The 15,527-nt window shown below is 36.8% G+C and overlaps 2 protein-coding genes across 4 annotated transcripts in view; one reads left to right on the top strand and one right to left on the bottom strand.

Moving 5' to 3' along the window:
* The window catches only part of LOC132625133 (nibrin homolog), a 65,956-nt gene that overhangs the window by 31,449 nt on the left and 18,980 nt on the right, over positions 1 to 15,527 (bottom strand).
* Positions 8,706 to 12,939, top strand: LOC132625130 (rust resistance kinase Lr10-like). 3 transcript variants are annotated; one of them, XM_060339943.1, is made up of 8 exons: positions 8,706 to 9,490; positions 9,627 to 9,659; positions 9,802 to 9,822; positions 9,922 to 9,984; positions 10,084 to 10,146; positions 10,289 to 10,309; positions 10,409 to 10,441; positions 11,653 to 12,939. In XM_060339943.1, exons 1-8 carry the CDS (start codon positions 8,821 to 8,823, stop codon positions 12,795 to 12,797), a joined length of 2,049 nt encoding a protein of 682 aa, XP_060195926.1. In that variant the 5' UTR covers positions 8,706 to 8,820; the 3' UTR covers positions 12,798 to 12,939. The 3 variants fall into 3 exon arrangements, with proteins under 3 accessions (XP_060195926.1, XP_060195927.1, XP_060195928.1); XM_060339944.1 differs by lacking the exon at positions 9,802 to 9,822; XM_060339945.1 differs by lacking the exons at positions 9,802 to 9,822; positions 9,922 to 9,984.

The raw sequence follows: 15,527 nt of genomic DNA, 5'->3' as shown, positions 1-15,527 counted from the left end.
ACTTCTCTCTCAGCCGCCGCCACCCTCTTCACGCCGGAGCTCCGAGCTCCGACAAACTCCTACCACACCTCCACGAACAAAAACACCACCACGCCGCCCTTCCCCCATTTTTCCCTTTGCTCTTCCCATCGCCACCGCCGCCGACCACCACGAAACCACCATAACCCCTACAAATAGAAAACACAATTTCCTCTCTTCCCCTTTCTCCATCGCTGCAACCAGCGAGCTCCACCACCACAATGAGAACACCACCACCATTCACACCCTTCTACTCCCTCCGCCACACCTCTCTCCGGCCAGCAACTAGCCACCAGCCCAAACACCCCCGCTTCTTCTTCCCCTTCGTTCTCCTCCCTCCACTGCTCCGGCGAGGAGCTCCAGCTCCGGTGAACCGGAGCAGCCATCAAACAGACCCTATACTCCATCCTTTCTCCACCTCGTCGCTACTTCACCGGAAGACGCCACTGTCCAGCCCTTAGTTTTCTTCTCCGATGAACCACCATCAAAGTCCAGATCTGCCCATATCTTGTGTATTTGCCATTGAAATAACACCACCAACAGTGACGCCCCTCTTCCCCTTTCATATTTTTTACTTTTGTTGTTGCTTTGTTGCAGAACCCATCCAAATACTTGGAACCACACTTTGGTATTCAATTTATTTACTTGTGGTGATAAAAATTATTTCAAATGGTTGCGTCTTTAGTGCTGTATGTTGTTAACTATTTTCTGTTTGTATGGATTGTTTTGATTGATGTACATATGTTTCTTGGTAAACTTTGTTTCCGTTGATATTTTAAGCATGCTAGTTGCTTGGCATTATTTCTTGTTGCTATTTGTTGGACTATTTTTACGTTATTTTATGTAAGTTTTTGCTGGTTGTGTGCTCGGAAAATAATACTCCGGCGGCTAATGGGACTGTCGTTAACACTTTTACTCTTTTTATCATTTATTTAAATTTATTTGGGCGAATACTAAACCCAAATAGCCGATGAAGAAATTTCTTTCGATTTCCAAGGCCTCCCATATACAAAAGACGGATTTTTATTTTAAGTTTATTAATTATTTTTTTAATTCATTTGATAGTTATTTATTCTCTTATTAACACTTTTAGTTATTTATTTTCTTATTAGCACTTTTACGAAGTGTTTATACATGTATCCGGAGACACATCCCGAAGACGACACTCGGAAGAAACCTGAAGACTTCATCGAATCCTTGTTTGTATTTACTTTCGCGCGTTATTTAAAATTGTACAAAACATAAACTCGTATTATAGTGGAAACTTTACTTTTGGAAAACGGGTTGATATATTTATTTAGTTGTCGCCTTGGTTGTTTAACTTAAAATTTGCTATTCGCTTTAGGGAAGACTTAGGTCGTCAATACTTTCATAAATAGATTAAATTGACTCGGTATAATTCCTTAATTAAATTCACACTTCTGACGTTTAGGCAAAAATACTAGTTCATCCTTTTATTTTATATTTTTTATACACTTTTAATACAATTTACATTTTATATTGTTTCGTGTACACTAATATATATTTTAGTTAAGTTAAATTCACATTTTGATGCTAGGTAAATATTAAGTCGCCTATTTACAAATTTTTTATTCTTTAAAGGCATTACACATTTTCACTCATTTTTTATCCACAATTCCTTGTACTTAATTTTTACGAATACTTTTTACAATTCTTTTATTCCTTATTCTTTTGATAGGATAGTCATTAAACAAACACTTTTTTACGAAACGGTAGAAACAAATCAAATCGATTTCACTTTTTTCTTAATTCTTTTTTTATATAAGCTCTCTACACTAATGAATATTCTTAAAGTCTTCTTACATTCTTTATGCATTGATATATCTAATTATACAATTTTTTATACATTTTTTATTGACATACACTCTTTTATATTTGAAATACCTTTTTTGTATGTTTCACATACCTACATTTCTTTATATACATAGACATACATTCTTTATATACTTGATATACTTATTTTACATACTCTTGCAATTTTTTATACATTCTTTTCACTAACATATATACACCCTTTATACTAACAGATACACTTTTATATTTACGAGGTACATTCTCTTTATACTCTTTTATATTTTCTTTTTTAATATACATTCTTTATAAATACTTGATGCTTGGTATCAATATATTTTTATACACTGTATATACTTAGCATATAATCACCTAGTGTAGCTTTTAATGAAAACACGACATTTTGAAAACAAGTAATAATAGCGATAAACAGATAGATAATCCCCCTCTAGTGTTCAGTTAAACTAAGTTTAAGGACTGTCTTCGGACAGACTCTGAGGGATGCTTAATACCTTTCTCTCGGGGTAAATAAAACCCTTATCTAGAATCTCATAGGTTTCGTGGACTAAAAATGAAGTAGATACACGAATACCTACAGATTTCTTATTTTTCCTTAAAAATAAGGTGGCGACTCTAACCCTTTTTAAACTAGTTAGAAGAACCGGAAAGTTGTAAATTATATTGGACCCGTTCAAAATAGGGCGTAACAAATAGAATACACAAATTGGTTAGAAGAGCGTAGCTAGATAGGATTTGGAAGCAATTGTTATTCTCACTTTTATTTGAAACTTCGAGATTCCAGCTTGGTTTTTAATATTTTCTTGCTACTTCTATTTTTGTTTGTTTGATGAAAGAGGGTTTCCTTCAGAACAATTGATGTGTGTAGTACTAGTCTCACTCTAAGGTCTATTTTTAGGAGAATGTCAGAGAGAATAGCTACCTGATCATGTGGTGCGTATTAGCTAACTTTTCTGGAAAACTCAAACATTTTTGTTGTGAAAGGAACTTGCTTGCTCGAAATACAGTGGCTTGAATAGGTGATGTATGGCAGCTCGTAATCTGTAGTCCAATATGAATTGGAATAGTAAATACTAGCATTAGTTCATAGTGCAATTGGTTCATATTGGACTATACAATGAGATCTGAGACTATACAATCTTGACTTGTTCCATTCATTCACCAAGAGAGAATATATATAGGATACAATCTTGAACCCTAGTGAAACAAGGAAACTAAGATCCTAGTGAAACAAGGAAACTAACTAATATATGGTAATTATCTCCCTACAAATATGCTACCAAATAATATAAAGATATTATACCGCAATACCCCCCCCCCCCTCAAGTTGGAGCATGGGAATAAAAAATGCTCAACTTGGAAAGCAAGAAGTCAAACTGAGTTTTGCCGAGAGCTTTGGTAAAAATATCTGCCAATTGTGAAGATGTTGAAACGTGTGACGGAGAAATCAAACCTTCCATTAATTGCATCACGAACAAAGTGACAATCTACCTCAATGTGCTTTGTTCGTTCATGGAAAACCGAATTTTTCGCGATGTGCAAAGCGGATTGACTATCACAAAACAATTTGATCGCCTTGGGATGTTGTATACCTAAACTCAACAACAGACCTCTCAGCCACTTCAACTTATAAGTGACCGCAGCCATGGACCTATATTCAGGCTCTGCAAAAGATCTATAAACTGTGTGCTGCTTCTTTGTCTTCCAAGAGATGGGTAGTATTTCTAGGTCAATCTCCCATCCCTGCAGGACAGGGTATTTTGTTACGTGCCGACAGTGAGTTGACTTTGCAGAGATGAGTTGAGAAAATACCCTATCCTGGTGTGCCTTTCAAATAACGGACCACTCGTAAGGACGCTTCCCAATGTTCAATCCGGGGTTCTTGCATGAATTGAGACAAAATATGAACAGAATATGCCAAGTCCGATCGAGTGACCCCCAAATAAATCAAACGCCCGACTAATCTACGGTAGACCTCCGGATCCGACAACAAATCTCCATTTGCAAGGCCAAGTTTATGATTTTGCTCAACAGGGAACCCACTTGGCTTTGCACCTAACAATCCTACTTCAGAGATAATATCAAGAGTATACTTGCGTTGACACAAAAACAACCCTGATGAACTACGAGCTACTTCAATACCCAAAAAATATTTGAGAGACCCAAGGTCTTTCATTTTGAAACAATCACTCAAATAGGCTTTGAAAGTTGAAAGTGCAGCGGAATCATTCCCAGAAATAATAAGATCATCAACATAAACCAAGATATTAATCTGAATATTCCCTCTAGTAAATGTAAAAAGAGAATAATCAGAATAAGATTGAAGGAAACCGTACCCTTTCAAAGCAGTCACCAATTTTGCAAACCAATATCTAGGGACCTGTTTCAACCCATACAGCGATTTGCGCAAACGACACACCAACGTAGGATCTGGACTTTCAAACCCGGGGGGGGGGGGGGGGGGGGGGGAGCTTCATATAAACCTCCTCATCAAGGTCACCATGTAAAAAGGCATTATGAACATCCATTTGGTGAAGTTCCCAATTTTTGGATGCTGCAATGGCTAGGAAGGCTCGAACAATAGTCATCTTGGCGACCAAAGCAAAAATTTCATTGTAGTCAATCCCAGCTTGTTGATGATTTCCCAACACAACCAAGCGCGATTTGAGCCGTTCCACATCTCCTTTTGACAAAAACTTAGTCTTGTACACCCACTGATTACCAAGTGCTTTTTTACTTGGAGGAAGATGTTCCAAAGTCCATGTACCATTGTCTTCCAATGCACGTATCTCTTCTTTCATTGAATGTCTCCAACCTTCGTGTTTCATGGTTTCTTTGAAGGTCTTAGGATCCTTACCCAAAATAATAGCTGCAAGAAACTTACGATAATTTACAGAAAAATTATCACAATTAATATAGTGTGCCAAAGGATAGGGAGTACCTGAGGATTGATTGTTAACAGGAGTTGTAGGGGACGGACTATTAGCAAAAACTGAGTGTGTCACATAATCACGAAGCACAACAGAGGGAAATTTCTCCCGAAAACCACGCCCCAAGCCACCTTCCACATTCGTGACTGGGGTATGGTGTTACTGCCCCCCTCACTGCCAGAGGACGCTGAGTTCCCAGCGGGCTGTGCAGTGGCTGTTGGCAGCCGCTCAGCCTCGCTGCCAGCAGGCGCTGGGTTCCCAGCGAGCTGGACAGTGGCCGCTGGCTGCAGCTCAGCCTGGCTGCCAGCAGGCGCTGGTTGGGCAGTGGTTTGCGGCTGCTGCTCGGCAGCCTCCGAACTATCAACTTCGCCCCCTAATTCATCCCCGTACACCATAAAATCACGATCAATTTCAGCACCCTCATAAAAAAAACTAGACGAAATATTAACATCTTCCGGACAAGCAAAAGGAAACACATCCTTCACAAACTTGACATCACGAGAGACAAAAAATTTCTTCGTATCAAGATCAAACAACCGCCACCCCTTCTTACCAAATGGATATCCCACAAACAAACACTTTCTGCTCCGACTAGCAAATTTGTCACCCTGAGTTTTTTGATTATGAGCAAAGCACAAACACCCAAAAGTACGAATAACATCAAAAGAAGGAGGTTTATTGAATAAAATTTCAAAAGGTGTTTTATTTTTCAATTTGGGTGTGGGGGTACGATTTATGAGATGAGATGCAGCAAAAACACATTCACCCCAGAAAAAAATAAGCAAATTGGCCTGAAATCTGAGAGCCCTCGCAACATTCAACACATGTTTATGTTTCATCTCTACCCTCCCATTCTGTTGCAGAGTACCCACACAAAAGGTTTGAAACAAAATACCAGTGGCGGAAAAATAATCGATCAAATAATTAAATTCTGTACTATTATCACTTTGTACAACATTAATTGTTTGATTAAATTGTCGGTCAACCATAGCAACAAAAGCCATAAACATCGGAAACACTTCTGTTTTATCAACCAACAAGTAAATCCAAACAGCTCGGGAAAAATCATCAACAATTGTTAAAAAATAACGAGTTCCACACGACGAAACATGGCGATATGGGCCCCACAAATCACAATGTATTTTCTCAAATATTCTAGATGCATTATTATCACTTAAAGGAAATTTGTCTCTAGGATGCTTAGCACGTAAACACACTTCACAATCCTTTTCTAAACTACTCTTATCACTACTGACATGAGGAAGCAATTGAACTACTCTCTCGAAAGGATGCCCCAATCGTCGATGCCACAATTCCAATGCGGACGTTGCCACGACAGTAGACACATGTTGCACCACGTCCGGTTTGCTAAAATAGTACAGTTCGTCCCTCCTAACTCCCGTTCCAATCAGCTCATTCAGTGGGTCATGAATAACACACATATAAGAATTAAAAGAGACAATAGTATGTAAATTATCAGTAAGTTGGGGGACGGAGAGTAAGTTGCAACGTAAATAAGGCACATAAAGGACATGATGTAAGGTGATTTTATCTGACAGAACCTTCCAAAGAAGCAAGCACCTTTTCACCATTAGGCAAACCAATAGGACAATCAACAGTATGGACATCAAACAACCAAGATTTCTCACCGGTAACATGATGAGTAGCACCAGTGTCAATAATCCAAGAAAAAACATCAAACTTACCATTCAAGCGATTTTCGGGAATTGTAGCATTACAAAAAAATACTGTAATAGCCTTCCATTGATCGGAAGTAAAGTGCTGACCGACGGCAGCGTTATTTGATGCGCTCTTGAAACGAGTAGGCGTGATATAGTCCCCGGGTCGGTCTTGAGGACCGAGAAAATAGGGAGAATTAGACTCAATTTTGGGTGGTAGTGGAGGAGGTACGACGTCACCGGCCATGAAAATTTACGATGAAGAGAAGAAAAAAACATGTGGTCTAATACCATGTAGAAACTATACAATATAGACTTGTTCCATTCATTCACCAAGAGAGAATATATATAGGATACAATCTTGAACCCTAGTGAAACAAGGAAACTAAGATCCTAGTGAAACAAGGAAACTAACTAATATACGGTAATTATCTACCTACAAATATGCTACCAAATAATATCAAATAATATAAAAATATTATACTGCAATAAATTTTGTTTCGTTTTCCATGCTTTGTGGTTTACGACCTTTTTGTGATCATTTTAATTTTATTTGTTTGAGGAAAGATAGAATATTAGTATGTGAATTCTTGATTTGGAGCGATGGCGGGAGAGGGGGTAGGGGGTGGAGCATAGGAAAGCATGGGGATTTATTTTCTGGAAAATGTTTTCCACTCACCAAACGCACACAAGAAAATATTTGCCACTCGCCAAACAAACATGAGAAAATAAGCCCCCCTTTGGCCATAAGAATTATTCACTTTATTCCGGAATTTTTTTTTCACTTTTTTCCAGAATCAACATTTGGCCATGAAAATTCCGAGTACAACTTGAAGTTGTATTCCCGAATATCAAAAATTTAAAAAACTTGTTTTTCAATTTTTTTTCACTTTTAACAACTACATTTCACCAAAAACTACAATTTCAAAAACTATGGCCAAACACAACTCCAAAATTCTAAAAAAAAAATGATTTTTTTTTTATTTTTATGGACAAACGGGGCCTAAGTAAGAAATTCAATTGTTTTTCAAAAACACATTTTCCATGGAAACGGCATGTACTTGGTAACCAGAAGAACCAAGTCATGGAACCAAGTAATCATATGTGAATGGTACAGAACAATTGAATAGGACTGTTTGACCATCAACATTTTTGAAATTAGATTGTGATAAATTCAGTTGTGGTAGCTTGGCTGCTATGCACCCGTCAGGGTCATAAAGGTGAATTTGCTGTGAGACATAATCAATTTCTTCAACAACTTAAGTGAACAGACGAGGGAAGCTCGAGGATGGTATCTTTTTTACTATTACATTGTAGTTCAAAGCCAGGATACCCACAATGTTTTTGTTGATGACTGAGTCTGAATGGGAAATGAATGATGGGACCATCAGTTTTGCACCAAGAATCCTCACAACCCTCTCGTCTTTCTCCTAAACAAAGCAATGGACAAAATACAAAGAAAAAATAAGATGGACATTTCTAAAACTCTAATTAGAGGTTTACTCATGAGGCATCAATTGCATTCTTTAGTTTGATGCTGCTACTGCTATGTAGGAAGGGCAACATTTTCCAACTCTCAATATTGACTGTTCCACACAAATGAATATTCGTGATCTAATTTTCTTCAAAACTACGGAATTTGTGGACTAGACCAGTCTCCCAAGGCTACTTTGTTTGCTAATTGTAAATTAATGTGAGAAGAAAAACTCAAAGCCCAAAAATCCAATAACTGATTGACAGGGGACAGGACATAAGAAAGGTCATATCCTTTAGTCATGTACACTGAAACATGACCTATCCATCTCCATCATTAATAAATAGGTAAACGGCAAAGTCTTCCTCTAGAGGGCCCTTCAAGTTGGAATTTTATCATGAAGGACCAAAGAAAAGTCTTGAAACGTGCTCCACCCGGTTCATATTATCTGTTTTTTACTCCCTCCGTCTCAAAAAGATTATCTTAGTTTAATTTAGCACGAAATTTAAGAAATAAAGAAAACCTTTTGAAATGTGTGATCCAAAACAAACTTTAGATATTTGTGTGGTTGTAAATCATCTTATAAAGTGAAATTGTTTCTAAATATAGAAATGTGTCAATCTTTTTAGAACAAACTAATAAGGAAAGTAAGACAATCTTTTTGCGATAGAGGGAGTAATATTTTTGTACACTCTCAATTTTCCAAAAATTATTAAGTGGGACTAGAGGAGTAATATTGTTAATAAAAAGTCCACACATCAAGTTTGAAGCAACTAGCCAGTTCACAATACTATACTTAAATACCCGCATTCATAGTATTGAAGTCCTAGTTATTTGTGTAGGTTTCAAGGGCCTCGTCTTTCTATTCTTGCAATACTCACTTTTCAAAATGTGTAGGGGAACCATTCTGCTAAAATATTTCACAATACTATACTTAATCCTTGTCATCCTTCTGCAGTTTTCTCAAACATGCAGTGCTAGGAAGAGCAAAAACTATTGTCCCCCTTCTGCTTGTGGTCATATCCGTAATATAAGTTACCCTTTCCGCTTAAAGACAGATCCACAATATTGCGGTTTTCCAGAATATGAATTAGCTTGTGAAGGTAACCAAACGGTTATATCGTTATTCTCCAAGAAGTTGTATGTGCAAGCCATCAACTATGATAACCAGACACTTCGCTTGGTAGATCCAACTTTACAAACACAAAATAAATGCTCTCTGAGACCTTGGCTTACCTTCCGACAATACAATGGAATCTTCTCAAATTATTATACTAATAATGGATCTATTCCTATTTTCAAGTTCAACTGTCCATTTGCTATTAATAATTCGACATTTCTGGAAATAACTGGCTGCAAGTTAAGTAGATACACTTATTTAAGGATTGGAGAAATGAATGCCTCTGAAGTCAGCGATGGATGCAGAGTGGAATTTATAACCCTGACCTCTTGGCCTAATATTAAAGATGACAACAACATCTCCCTTTCTGATTTTCGTCAAGCAATCAACTACGGCTTTGAATTATATTATGGGAATCCGAGATTTATACTAGGAGGGGGTAAGGACTACATGTTTGTCTACTTCTTCAATTAATATGCTCGTGAACGTTGATTTTCAACCTCCATATGATATGTAACTAATTAGCAAAACAATGGATTCACTCACTACAATTTAATTTCTTCATGTCTTTGTAGGTGTTATTGCCCGGATTTTAGCCCTGATTTTCTGTGAGGACTCTAAACTTTTCATATTTTCTCTACATAATATTAATTCTCCATTGATCTCTCATTCTAAATCTGCTAATTGTTGGACTTTAATCTAACCAGATAGATTCACTCACTACAATTTAATTTCTTCATATCTTTGTAGATGTTATTGCCAGGATTTTGCGTGAGGACTCTAAACTTTTCATATTTTCTCTACATAATATTAATTCTCCATTGATCTCTCATTCTAAAACTGCTAATTGTTGGACTTTAATCTAACTAGGGTATATGGAAATACCGGTTAGGTATTTCCTAAATAAGCTCTGGTTTGGGGGCCCGATTTTGCGTGAGGACTCTAAACTTTTCATATTTTCTCTACATAATATTAATTCTCCATTGATCTCTCATTCTAAATCTGCTAATTGTTGGACTTTAATCTAACCAGGGTATATGGAAATAGCGGATAGGTATTTCATACATAAGCTCTCGTTTGGGGGCCCAATTTTGCGTGAGGACTCTAAACTTTTCATATTTTCTCTACATAATATTATTTCTCCATTGATCTCTCATTCTAAATCTGCTAATTGTTGGACTTTAATCTAACCAGATAGATTCACTCACTACAATTTAATTTCTTCATATCTTTGTAGGTGTTATTGCCGGGATTTTGTGTGAGGACTCTAAACTTTTCATATTTTCTCTACATAATATTAATTCTCCATTGATCTCTCATTCTAAATCTGCTAATTTTTGGACTTTAATCTAACCAGGGTGTATTGAAATACTGCTTGTGGATTTCATAAGTAAGCTCTTTTTACTTTAGCAAAGCTGTATTTATATCGATTGGTTTGTCAGAATAATTCGCATATCTACATTCGGGCGTCAATTGGTTAACAACTTAGGATGGAGAATAGAAAAAGAGTTTTGACCTCTGTGTTTACAACATCAGGTTAAAGTAACATACTGAAACACGTAACTATCTAAATAAACCTAATTTTGTAACCTAGAAACTAAAGTTAATAACTTACTGTAATGGTTTAAATATAAACACACACACTCTTACACACCTTGAACACATGTGAGCACAAGATAAAAATTGAATAATTCTAAATATTGTTAATTTTAGTAACTCTGTTAATTGCAATCTTTGTGAAAATAGTTTTCTTCCAAATCCTTGATATTTCAAAATAGAGTAAAGTTTAAGAAGGATATTAATAGCAATATCTGTCAAAATATTTATTTACAATATTTAAGAAGTTCAATCCTCAAGATTACACGGATGTTTGTTAAGAAATAGACACTGGACCTAACTCATCCCTAGGGGCGGCTCAACAGATTTGGTAGCCTAAAACCAAAATAAATTAAAAGGCCCTTACACTTTTTTCATAAAATTCATACTATAATGAGACACAAAAGAAGTACAGGGCTTTGATCTAGTGGCTAGAGCGCAAGGCGTGATGTGTTGGTTAGGCCCAAGTCATTATATGGAGCTCTCTAATGTACAAAAACATGATATTTGAGTGGAAAAACGTAGAGGGATGAGCCTATTATCCATTGAATTTCAAACCTTGCGACACTTGCCTCGGAGATTTCTTAGTTAAAAAGATGAGACACAAAAGGACTTATTTTCTGAAGTATGGATCAATTAAATATGACAAAACGAAATAACTGATTCAGAGAAAGTTGGTTGAATTAGAAAATGAAATCGTCATAGGCATGAAAAGACTATATGTGAATAATATGTTATACGTAGATAATTGGGGCCTTTAATCTTTGCGTCCCTAAGGCAAAAACTTCTCTTGCCTTACCTTAGAGCTGGCCCTGCTCATCTCAAAAGCTCGCTCATGAGGTAAGGATTGTCCAAGACGAGATAAACAACCATTCCCTCAACTAATGTGGGACACTTAACAATGCAATCAAATTTTTTTTTTAATTGTTTTTCCTGATCATCATTCATCTATATGTTTGGTTGGTTTAAGAGGAAGTTGCTTTGTATGAAATTACAAACATGCAGTGTATTCGGGAGCAAAATTTGTAATCAGCCTTCCATTCATAATTGCATTTTTGGTGTTCAAATTCAAAAGGAGGCATTTATCGATGTATGAAGAGATTGAAGGCTTTTTGCAAACACAAAACAATTTCATGCCAATCAGATATAATTACTCCAACATAAAGAGAATGACCAGAGGGTTCAAAGAAAAATTAGGTGAGGGAGGCTATGGCAGTGTATATAAAGGAAAGCTTCGAAGTGGAAGAGATGTAGCAGTGAAGATGTTGAGCAATCCTAAAGCGGGTGGTCAAGATTTCATGAATGAAGTAGCTACCATTGGAAGGATTCATCATGTCAGTGTGGTCGGACTCGTAGGGTATTGTGTTGAGAGAACAAAGCGTGCTCTTGTATACGACTTCATGCCCAATGGATCACTAGATAAGTACATTAGTCAAGAAGGAAGTCCTCTGTTAAGTTGGCAGAGGCAGTATGACATTGTTCTTGGAGTGGCCCGAGGAATCGAATATTTGCATCGAGGTTGTGACGTACGAATTTTGCACTTTGACATCAAGCCACACAACATTCTTCTGGATGAGAATTTCATTCCAAAGATTTCTGACTTTGGGCTTGCGAAATTATATCCAACAGATAATAGCATTGTGACTCTCACTGCTGCTCGCGGAACCATTGGATATGTAGCTCCTGAGTTGATTAGTAGGAGTATTGGAGCAATCTCTTATAAAGCTGATGTTTATAGTTTTGGAATGCTGCTAATGGAAATGCTTGACTTGAAAAGAAATGTAGTTGCAAATGAAGACAATTCTAGCCAGTATTTTCCTTCTTGGGTTTATGATAAGTTGAACAAAGGCAAGGAGATAGTGGTGGATGAAGAAGCAAATGATGATGAAAAGAAGATGGCTAGAAAGATGACTTTAGTTGCGTTATGGTGCATACAAACAAATCCGGTACAACGCCCTTCAATGAGTAAAGTAGTAGAAATGCTTGAAGGTGAAGTTGAAGTTCTAGAAGTACCTCCTCAGCCTCTTCAATCTCAACCAATTGCTCTGTTTCATCAGATGGAAAGTTCCATGACGTTTTCGTTTGATTCAACGGCTTTGTTGGAAAATTCTGTTGATAATCCCGTTGAATTAGATATATGTCTTGATTGATTCATAGTTGATGCAATGTTTATGTGAGATGACAAATATAGCCGACCCGACGTGTTTCGGAACTGAGGCACTATCATTACTGTTTTACTAGTTATGCAAAGGGCAGTTGCAGTGAATGACTGTCCACTTTATCACAGAAAAATTTTCATTCCTTTTCTGCATTTGCTGGTAAATTTATAATCCATTACCTGATGCAGAATGCAGATAACAACGTTATATTAGGTAATGACCTTACAACAAAAATCTTCGACTGATAATGAGCCATTTCAGCACCTTATTATGATCCAAATAATGAACCACTATTTGCTGTCATTTTTATAAAAAGGAATTCTTTATTTCCATTCTTCTCTCCTTTTTAAAATTAATCTCTGATGAATATGAAAAGAGGGGAGAAAACTTGAGGATATTTGTCAAGCTCTCATTTTCAAGTAATAATGGTCAAGCAAGTCGGGGCAAAGTACTGTTAGGAGATCTCCTCCATTGCCTAAGCAATGGAACTAATCGTACTAGTAACCAGGATGAAGCTAGAGTGTGCTCTTTTGGTCTGAAATGGTTCATTGAAAGAAGACGTATTTGGGTTGGTGATAGGAAAGGTCGATTTTTTACTGCTAGCAAGTTGCATTTTAAGTGAATGGACTATATACCGTGGAGAATTGCCACTATTGTCAAGGAAATTCAGATACTTGTCAACAAAAATGCCTTGATCATCAATACTGCTACAGGGAGGCAAATCATGTGGCAGATAATTTAGACTCACTCAGTTATCAAAGGAGGTACATACTTTCCTTCATTTGACACAAATCATAGTGCTATTATTCAAGGCCAACCTTGAACATTTCCTTTTGCCACTTTTGCCTTGCTACTAGTAGTTCTATCAAATTCTATTAGGCCATTTTTCGAGTTTGGTATGTCGAAATCACATGTCCATGTAGTTTGAGTTTGGTACTCAAAAGTGAGACAAATCAAACACTACGCTCTTCCCTTGATGCCTTCCTCTAGAAGGCTAAAGCGCTATAACAGCTTATCGTCCAAATTGATTCAAAAACATATGTCATGACAGTTGGGTGGAGAGCCAGATCAAACCAACATTCCTAAGAGAGTGTAGTTAAATTTAGCCATGTTATAGGGCAACAAAGATGCATGGGACTGGTTAAATCGTATTCCTTGAACACTGCTTTTTCTTTTTCTTTCATCTCCAGTAACATCCAGTGTTCCTCAAAGCATCGCTACTGGACAGAGAGAAAATACATTCTAATGTTCCTGGGCATGTGCACAGATAACCGATTTTAGTACCCCCTATTAAGCATAGACTAAGATCGTAGATTTTTGTAAGTTTAAACAATATATAATCAACTTTAAGACCTACAGAACTTAAGTTGAAGAAATCTGATTCGGACATTACAAATTTCAGACATACGGGTCAGACAACTTGGAAGCAAGCAAACTTCAGATATTTTGCATCCTCCTAAACTAAAAGTCATGTCCCAAACTTCAGAAAAAATTAGTTTCAAGAATGACGCGACACAATAGCTCAACACATATGATCCTGAAAATGTCTCAGTTGTTCGAACAAGTACATCTGCATATCTCTGGTATCTGGAAACACAAAATTGGTATGTTAGCATTCCATGAATAAATCATGCTGCTAACATAATATATGCATTGATCATAACAATTGTGGAGAACACATTTTTTTTTCGAGAAAGCAATTGCAGCGAACAATTTGGGAGTTATGGAGAACCTAGACGGGCAGTTATCAAGCAAACTTTGAGGCAATTTCATCAAAACTCAAACTAACATGAAACCTTCTCTTTCTTAGAAATTTGACAACTCGACGACAATAACATCTCTGCATAAATGCAGCTTGCTCACCTGATGCACTTCATACTTCTGTCTTTACTAAAATTATTCCCCTTAAATCAGACAGACATAACTAAGCTTTGATCTTATACTTCTTTTATCCTTAGGTGGTAAGGATTTTTGGGCCAAGTATAACACCAAAATGCAGCCTTATTTGTTACCAAAACCCAATAAATCTGTTTCCACCATCAGAAGAATTAAACAGCTTAAAAAATGCTTGACCATGGGCTCAACACTTTTTTCTCTTCAATTCGCTTCTCCTTGCTTTTACTTGGTCTCACAAATACCAAGCAAGTCAAAACAGGTTTGCTAATCTCATACTGAATAATAGGGAAGGTTATGTAATTATACTATTTATAGCAACAGTAGGGATATATTTCAAGAGCCATTGGCTAAACAGAAACCTTTCTATATAAGTAGGCTGATCCTAGTTCTGGAAACTCACATTGCAGGCAACTAATCATCATGCATGTAAAATCATAGTTGAGCCAATTCCAGTCTTGTTGCTTGAAAGTGTAGAAGCCATGGGAATGATCAGATAATTGATCCTCTATAAAGCTCTTCAGTTCACTAACCCTAAAACACTAAAATGATCAAACACGCACCATATGTATATGTAATAAAAAAGAAATTATGAAGCTTAACAAAATCCACATGGGAAACATTGTCTTCTCGCGAGCAAGTTATCAAATCATTCATATTCCAAATTGTAGCCACTACTACTCTTAGGTATCCCAAAAGAAAACTCCAAAGGATTATATTAGTTTCAAATTGTTGCTTATGTGGGGAAGCAGCCGAGACAGTAGGGCATCTATTTTTACATTGCAAAATTACTGATCAGCTATGGAAGCTTTTTATCAATCTCAGAGG

Source organism: Lycium barbarum, chromosome 12 (genome assembly GCF_019175385.1).
Source record: "Lycium barbarum isolate Lr01 chromosome 12, ASM1917538v2, whole genome shotgun sequence".
In the NCBI taxonomy this organism is placed as follows: Eukaryota; Viridiplantae; Streptophyta; class Magnoliopsida; order Solanales; family Solanaceae; genus Lycium; species Lycium barbarum.
Note: the sequence above shows the minus strand (reverse complement) of the source record. Positions and strands in the feature narration are given on the sequence as shown.